The 8,434-nt window shown below is 56.4% G+C and overlaps 1 protein-coding gene across 5 annotated transcripts in view; it reads left to right on the top strand.

Annotated features, from left to right (window-relative positions):
• The first annotated feature begins 405 nt into the window (after nt 1-405).
• DOCK6 (dedicator of cytokinesis 6) overlaps nt 406-8,434 on the top strand; it is a 44,830-nt gene continuing 36,801 nt past the window's right edge. For all 5 annotated transcript variants that reach the window (XM_030300711.1, XM_030300737.1, XM_030300728.1 and 2 more), the window contains exon 1: nt 406-452. In XM_030300711.1, coding sequence (XP_030156571.1) covers nt 409-452 — 44 coding nt within the window. In that variant the 5' untranslated portion in view covers nt 406-408. The remainder of the gene's footprint in view (nt 453-8,434) is intronic.

Below are 8,434 nucleotides of genomic sequence, written 5' to 3'. Positions count from 1 at the left end.
CCTCCTGCACCTGTGACTTGCAGGGCTGCGCTCAAGAAATGCTCGAAATCATACTTATTATGGATTAGCCTGGTGATTAGTCCGAGGGCAGAAAGAGCGTCCCCCGGGGTCCGACACCCCCGGCCTCGGTCCCGGCGTCTCTCCCTCCCTGCGCCCTTGAGAGCCTCAGTTTCCCCAACTCAGCCCCCAGGGCGCGGAGGCGGCCTGGGGCCCCGGCGCCCCTCCGGCCGGCAGGGGCAGCACGGAGCCGCCCGGCACACCCGGAAGGGCCCCGCCTCCGGCCCCGGCCCCGCCCAGCCCGGGCAGCCCAGAACCGGGAGGCGGCGGCGGCGGCGGCGGCGGTGGCGGCGGTGGCGGCGGGGACGGTGCGCTCGGCGGTGGCGGCGGCGGCGGGACGCGCGCGGCGCCATGGCGGCCGCCGAGCGCCGCGCCTTCGCGCACAAGATCAACAGGTAGCTCGGCCGCCCGCACGTGTCCGAGCCCCGCCCTCCCCGGCCCGGCGCCCCCCCCATTCAAGCCCCTTCGGCCTTGGCCGAGTCCGACCCGCTCCCTCCGGCCGGGGACGGGGTGGGGCGGGGGGCGGCGGGAGGCGGGAGGGGGGCGGCGGGGGTCCCTCCGGGGCCGCGGCGGGGCTGCGGCTGCGATGGCGGCTGAGCCGAGGGCCGCCCTGGGAGCCGGGGGGGACGCGTGGGGGCGTGTCCGGGGGGCCTTCCTGGAGGAGGCGGCGCAGGGAAAGCGTGTCACGGGAGCCCTCCGCGCCCCTCCCCGTCTAGACCTTCCCGGGTCTCTGAGCCCCCGGGCGTGGGAGCGGGAGGGACCTTTGCGACCCACCCTCGTGCGACTGGCGTGGGGTGGGGATGCTCCGGGCGCCGGGGTTTGGGAACGGGGATGGTGCTCTTGGAGGCCTTGGAGGCCCCTCGGGAAGTTTCCCGTGCTCTTCTCCCACTGTCAGCGTCCCGTGCCCAGCTGTCTGGGGAGCGGGGGACAGCTGTGGATGTCCCCCCCGCCCCCAGCCCTGCTTCAGGCTCTCCCAGCACCGGCTGGACGCGCTGGGAATGGATGGGTGATTGAATGGAGGGAGTGGGGGCTGGGGACCGAACCAGCTGGTGGGCAGACGGGGGAGGGGACGGGCGCCAGGCGCTGGGGGATCCATTTCCGTGGCCACTGGAGATTGTAAGAGACTCAGCCTGCGAGGGGGGAGGTCAGACTGGGGCTGAAGAGCTGCTCCCCCTCTTTGCCTCCATAGCCAGAGATCAGAGACTGCCCCGGGGTCCTCTCCACAGGGGACCTGTCTTGGCCACGCCCAAGTGAAGGGGCACCCTGTGGGTCCAGAGCTGGCGTGATGGAGACACAAGAAAAGATCCCACCCTGGGGGGCAGATGCAGTGGGATAGATGGAGGGGTAGCACGCTAAAATAGACTGTATGTTAATGATAAGCGCTGTGGGGACCGACGAGGCAGGGAAAGGAGGGAAAGGAGATGAAGAGGATGGGAGCCATTTTAGACCTGGGAGGCGGGTCAGGAAGGCTGGGGTGATAAGGGAACATTGGAGCAAAGATCTGAAGGTGAGGGAGGCAGAGATCTGAAGGTGAGGGAAGTGGCCGTGCCCAAACGTGGGGGAAATGCAATCCGAACACAAGAAAGCAAGTGCAAAGGCCCGGAGGCAGGAGCAGGCATAGTGTATTTATAGATCATCTGAGGAGGGCAGCCAGTCTGGAGCTGAGTAAGGAAGGGGACAGCGGGAGCAGATCTTGCAGCTCGTGGATTGTGGCGAGGACTTTAACTTGTATCCTGAGCGGGGTGGAAGTCACGAAGCGTTCTGAAGGGGGTAGCCATGTGTCAGGAGCATAGTGGTCAGGCGATTTTTGTGTTCTGCTATCTTCATGTTCCTGAATTGTCTGTCTGTGTTGGACCTTTGGCATCTCCGAACCCATTTCTTTGCCACGCAGTCTCTGTCCTTGGGTCCGGGCTTCCACTCAAATAAATGAGAGAAGTCCTGGGGAACGGACGCTGTAGAGCCCAGGGTAAGAAGAGCAGAGAATGATCCTGGGGCCCCAGGGAACCGCAAGCAAATGGCTCAAGGCTTCCAGTCATCCTCCGACAGGGTCTCCATTGCAGCCTAGTGGACACCGGGGTCCACTTGCTCAGACCTGGACCTCTTTTCATCTGTTCATTCATTCAGTCATTCACTCCGCAGTGCCGTGTTAACCCGAATATTAAACAGTCCCCCAGTTTCCTAATGAACAGTTTCTTTTTTTTTTTTTTCCCTTTTTTTTTCAACGCTTATTTATTTTTGGGACAGAGAGAAAGAGAGCATGAACGGGGGAGGGGCAGAGAGAGAGGGAGACACAGAATCGGAAACAGGCTCCAGGCTCTGAGCCATCAGCCCAGAGCCCGACGCGGGGCTCGAACTCACGGACCGCGAGATCGTGACCTGGCTGAAGTCGGACGCTTAACCGACTGCGCCACCCAGGCGCCCCCCTAATGAACAGATTCTTAAAGAAAAGAGTTTGGGGAGATAACGTAAAACCATAAATTCTTATACATGTAAATAATGTGGACAGACGCTATTGCGCACAATATAACTTGTTTGTTTTTTCACTTGTACTGTTTAAAGTAAAATACGATATGGAACGGTGGTAATGGCCGGCACTTACAATACATTTATTGTATGCTGGTCCCGTCGGGAATGCCACTTGTATTGTCACCAGAGCCTGTTGACATAGGTGTAGCTAGTTTTTTTTTTAGTATTCTTTTTTTAATTAATTAATTAAAGTGTATTTAATTTGAGAGAGAGAGAGAGAGAGGGAAAGAATCATAAGGGGGCTCGGCTGTCAGCACAGAGCCCGACGTGGGGCTCGATCTCCTGAACCGTGAGCTCATGACCTCAAGATCAATTAATTCATTATATTTATTTTTTGAGAGAGGGAGTGCATACCCACACCCAAGCGAGTGGGGAAGGGGCAGAGAAAGAGGGAGAGAGAGAATCTTTTTTTTTTTTTTTACACTTTTCAAAAACGTTTATATTTATTTTTGAGAGAGAGCACGAGTGAGGGAGGGGCAGAGAGAGAGGGAGACAGAATCTGAAGCGGGGTCCGTGCTGTCAGTGCAAAGCTGGATGCGGGGCTCAAACCCATGAATCATGATGAGATCATGACTTGGGCTGAAGTTGCATGCTTAACCAACTAAGCCACCGAGGTGCCCCAAACGCGGTGCGGAGCCCGTCGTTGGGCTTGATCCCACGACCCTGGGATCGTGACCTGAGCTGAAACCATGCTCCACCGACTGAGCCACCCGGGCTCCCCGTGGGTTTAACTGTTGCAGGCTGGACTCAAAGCGGTTAGGTCACTCTCGAAATAGTGATTTGTTGGAGGGCAATGAGACACGCGTTGAAAATTCCAGAGGGGTCTTTGGGAGTTCAAGGAAATGGCTCCCTCCCACCCCTGTCCCCAAATATGTCTACAGTATTGTAGAGCACGTGAGCACGTGCATATATTGGTATTTTTTTACCTTTAGAAAAAGTCATGACATTTGACATGCATCTAGAAAAGTGCAAAGTTTAAAGAGTAGTTATAAATGGTGGGGGGCGGGGGGGGCGCCTGTTTGTCTCCATCAGTGGAGCATGGGACTCTTGATCTCAGGATTATGGGGTCAAGCCCCACGCTGGGGGTAGTTTACTTAAAGGGCCACCCAACCCAGCAGCCCCTCCTGATCTGCACCCAGTTGTGTCCCTCAGGGACCTACCACGCTGATGGCGACTCCCACCCCTTCCTCATTTGCATTATGGTTTTCGCGATCCGAGCTGGCTCCCTGCCTGGCACGGGTTGACTTTGCCTGTTTAGAATGTCTCACAAATGGGATCACACGGGACGTCGAGTCCCGGGTGCCGAGTGAGTCTCACCCAACACAGTGTCAAGCAGGAGGGCTCATCTGGGCCTCAGCCTGTCGTCGGGTCCCTCCTTTTTCCTCGCTGCATACTACTTCCCAGCCAGTGTATTCTCCATGTCCGGTTGAGGAACATGGGGGGCTGTCATGACCTCGGCTGCCGGGCACGTTCTCAGCCACGCGTTTCCTCCTGAGTGTCTACGCCTCAGTGAAATGGCTGGATTGGCAGATCCTCAACTTTGCTTGATAATTACAGATAATTTTCCAAAGGGGCTCCCCCAGCAGCAGATGAGAGTTCCTGTGGCTTCATATCCTCACGGGCAGGCAGACTCTTTGTCTTTATTTAATGTTTATTTATTTTTGAGAGAGAGACAGAGCGTGAGCAGAGGAGGGGCAGGGAGAGGGAGACACAGAGTCCGAAGCAGGCTCCAGGCTCCGAGCTGTCAGCACAGAGCCCGATGCGGGGCTCGAACCCACGAACTGTGAGATCATGACCCGAGTGAAGCTGGGCGCCCACCTGACCGAAGCACCCAGGTGCCCCTGATTCTTTGTCTTTAGAATGTTCTGATGGTCCAGGAAGGCGAGGGGTGGGGTATAAGGAGGAATCACTGGAGTTTTATAAGGATTCATAATCTTCTCTTGCTTTTTTTTTTTAAGTTTTCTTTTTTTTTTTTTCAACGTTTATTTATTTTTGGGACAGAGAGAGACAGAGCATAAACGGGGGAGGGGCAGAGAGAGAGGGAGACACAGAATCGGAAAGAGGCTCCAGGCTCCGAGCCATCAGCCCAGAGCCCGACGCGGGGCTCGAACTCACGGACCGCGAGATCGTGACCTGGCTGAAGTCGGACGCTTAACCGACTGCGACACCCAGGCGCCCCTTTTTAAGTTTTTTAAAAGGTCTTTTCTTTTTTAAAAAAATTAAGTCTTTTTCTTTTTTAAGTTTGGTTTATTTTGAGAAAGAGAGAGAGCGGGGGAAGGGTAGAAAAAGGGAATCCCAAGCAGGCTCCGCACTGTCAGTGCAGAACCCGACGTGGGGCTTGAACTCACGAACCTCGAGATCACGACCCGAGCCAAAATCAAGGGTCGGATGCGTAACCGACTGAGCCACGAGGGCACCCCTATTCTCTCGCTTTTTACACAGGTGGGAACACGTAACGTCAGAGGCTTATGCCGTTCTTGGTTCTGGTTTTATCCTCCTCCCCGGTGAGGCTAGACTTCTGTTAATCTGGCCAGCCCTGCGGTGAGGTCCACTGTCTCTCATGAATTTCCCAGTGACGCCACTGCTTACCCTTTCCCCTCTGAGCGTCTCTACAGTGTCACATAGGGTTGTCGATTTTCCCCGTTGGAGGATTTATCTCACCGGCGGCTGTAACCCACCACCTGATCTTGACATTTTTTGCCATTGCAATTCTGAAATCCCTTCCTGAGAAAAACCACCACAGTCAGCTCAACGTCTTGCCTCCTTTTTAAAAATGTGCTCCACGGGGGCGTCTGAAGCAGATCTGATGTGGGGATGAGAAAGAGAGGGGCACTGGGGGTGCCTCCCAGGTGCGGGTCCTGAGCACCCCAGAGGGCGGGGCTGCCCTTAGGGAGACAGGAGGATGCTGGGAAGGCAGGGTTACGGTGATGGCGCATGCCTGCAGGACCCCGCGAGGGCATGCAAAGGAGGCAGGTATCCCACCGAACGGACTCGAGGACTGTCATTGTTTAGATGGTGCTGAAACCCGGAGGCTGGATGGGACCACTGTGGGGGCGAGTGTGGACATGGAAGAGGCAGGTTGAGCCCCTGTTCTCGGCCCTGCTCCCCATCACAGGCCACGTGGAATGGCAGATGCTGGAGGGCATAGACTCTGCCCTCTGGCCCCCAGGGGTTTGATCCTGGCCACCTGCTGTGTGACCCTGAGCGCCTTACCACCCCTCTCTGAGCCTCCCCCCCTTTTGGCATAAAAAGAAGGTCCAGAGATTCCAGTTTCTCGGGATCCTTTCGAGGCAACATGCTTACAGCAAGCCCTAATTGAGCACTTACTGTGTGCCAAGCCCTACACTCAGAACAGTTCATTAAGGTGTGGGTACTGTCCTGAGCCCAGAGGTCCAGAGAGGGGGTGCCACCCGTCCATGCTTGCCCAGCTCCCAAGCGCAGAGCCCTGTGACACGGGAAACTGGCTCCTGGGCCACGGTGTTGAGGACCTGGCCTTTTTTCCGCTCTGGGGACATCTCTCCAGGGCCAAAGACAAAATGAAGTGGCCCCGCCCTCCCTCCTCCCCTCTCCCTGCTCTGGGGTAACAGCTGTTGAACATCTGGGACCAGGGCACAGACCGGTGCCCTGTCCTGGCGTCGTTCATAAATCATCCCCCAAGACCCTGTGCGCCCAGGCTTCCAGAAGAGGCAGCCCCAACGTTGGGAACTTGAGGGTCCGTACCTCATTTTGCACAACCTTTGAATTTCCTAGAAGATCCTCCATCATCTCCCCCTAAACCCCAACCAGCAGAAGCAAGACTCTGGGACCATTAACAAAGAAAATAAATAGAACGCGGAGACAGAGGAGTGAGGCTGAGGTCTCCACTGGAGGCCCCCATGTTGGATCAGGGTCACGGTCAAGTTTGTTTGACCTACACGGATTTGAATTCAGAGGCTTCCAGATGACCCCCGCCCCCACCTGTCTTACCTGAGCCCCACTGCACGCATCCATGTCATCGGTGGCCCATGGGCCATAGGTTGGCAATCGGCATAGTGCTTTTTTAAAATTTCTATTTCTGTATTTTTAAAAATGTTTTTATTTTATTTGTGTTTTTTTTTTTTTAATTTTTTTTTTTTTCAACGTTTATTTATTTTTGGGACAGAGAGAGACAGAGCATGAACGGGGGAGGGCCACAGAGAGAGGGAGACACAGAATCGGAAACAGGCTCCAGGCTCCGAGCCATCAGCCCAGAGCCTGACGCGGGGCTCGAACTCACGGACCGCGAGATCGTGACCTGGCTGAAGTCGGACGCTTAACCGACTGCGCCACCCAGGCGCCCCTATTTTATTTGTGTTTGAGAGGGAGAGAGCACGCGAGCAGGGGAGGGGCAGAGAGAGGGAAACACAGAATCTGAAGCAGGCTCCAGGCTCCGAGCTGTCAGCACAGAGCCTGACGCGGGGCTCGAACTCACGAACTGTGAGATGGTGACCTGAGCCAAAGTCGGACACTTAATGGACTGAGGCACCCAGGCGCCCCAGCATCGTGCTTTTTTGGGGGTATAACTTTTTATTGGGAAAACTCCCCGGCACACAGAAAAGTGGAAAATAGAAGGGAGTAAGGCCCAAACACCCAGGCAATTGCCTTCTCAATTTTAAGAGGGATTGAGGCCCAGAAAGGGTGTCCAGCAGCCCAGAGCCACACAGCTCAAATGTCTGCGGCTTCTAACAGTGGGTTCAGTCAAGTTGGACCAGGGGGAAGATTGGGAGGGATTCACTCATTTCACCAAGAAAAATTTATTGAGGGGCACCTGGGTGGCTCAGCCAGTTAGGCGTCTGACTTCGGCTCAGGTTATGATCTCGCGGTTCATGGGTTTGAGCCCCGTGTTGGGCTCTGCATTGACACCTGGGAGCCTGGAGCCTACTTCAGATTCTGTGTGCCCCTCTCTGCCGCTCCCCGCCTTGTGCTCTCTCTCCCTCCGTCTCTCAAAAATACATAGCTTAACGTTTTAAAATATTTATTGAGTAGCTACTATATGCGGGGCTGTTGCTGGGGACACGTAGCCCTCGTCCTGCCTTCATAGAGACCCCGGGGGGACCAGGTGTCTAGGATCTCACAGCCCAGCCTTAGAGTCTTTGTACTTACCGTACCTTTTGCCTGGAATGTTCTTCCGCAGATAACTGTGTGGCTCTCTCTCCTTCCCCTCCTTCTAAGCTCAGCTGAAGGAATTGAGTGCCTGGGGGACCCCGGCCTCACCAAGTCCCAGATTGCTGTGCTGGCCCCCTCCCTCGTGGGTCTTCCCTCTTCACCCTATCCTCCCTGTCTGTGAAGGCCGGCACAGATACAGGTGGCCCAAGAAGGCCACTGCATGGACCTTGGTTCCTGCGTGTGCCCTGCGGGTCCTCCTGGCCTCTTGACACATGCTCAGCGTTGTGTCCGACTCCCTGACAATGAGGTACAGAGTGACCCCTGAATGCCGAGCCCCCTGCTCGGCTCTGCACAGCAGCCTTGTGAGGTCCCTTCAGGTACAGATGGATAAACTGAGGCTCAGAGGCAGGAGTAACTTGTCCAAAGCCCCACAGCAAGGGTGGGACGGGGCGCATATTCTGGATGGGAGGCAGGGTGGACGCGGGTCCCCCAGATGAGGGAGCGGAGGTTGGGGACCAGGGAGCCGGCCAGCCAGGACTTAGACCCTTGGTGGGTGCCAGGGATAGAGAAGGATCTGTGACCCTCATGCTCTGCCGGGAGCAATTCCTTCCCTCTGTGCTTAGTGGGGGTTGGGAGGGCCCCAGGCCCAGCTTGGGGGTGGTCCTGGGACCTCTGGGCTGAGATCCGTGGATTCTGAAGCCTAGATTCTCCTGGTCCGGGGCCTGGT

This window comes from Lynx canadensis, chromosome A2, assembly GCF_007474595.2.
Source record: "Lynx canadensis isolate LIC74 chromosome A2, mLynCan4.pri.v2, whole genome shotgun sequence".
Taxonomy (NCBI): Eukaryota; Metazoa; Chordata; class Mammalia; order Carnivora; family Felidae; genus Lynx; species Lynx canadensis.
Note: the sequence above shows the minus strand (reverse complement) of the source record. Positions and strands in the feature narration are given on the sequence as shown.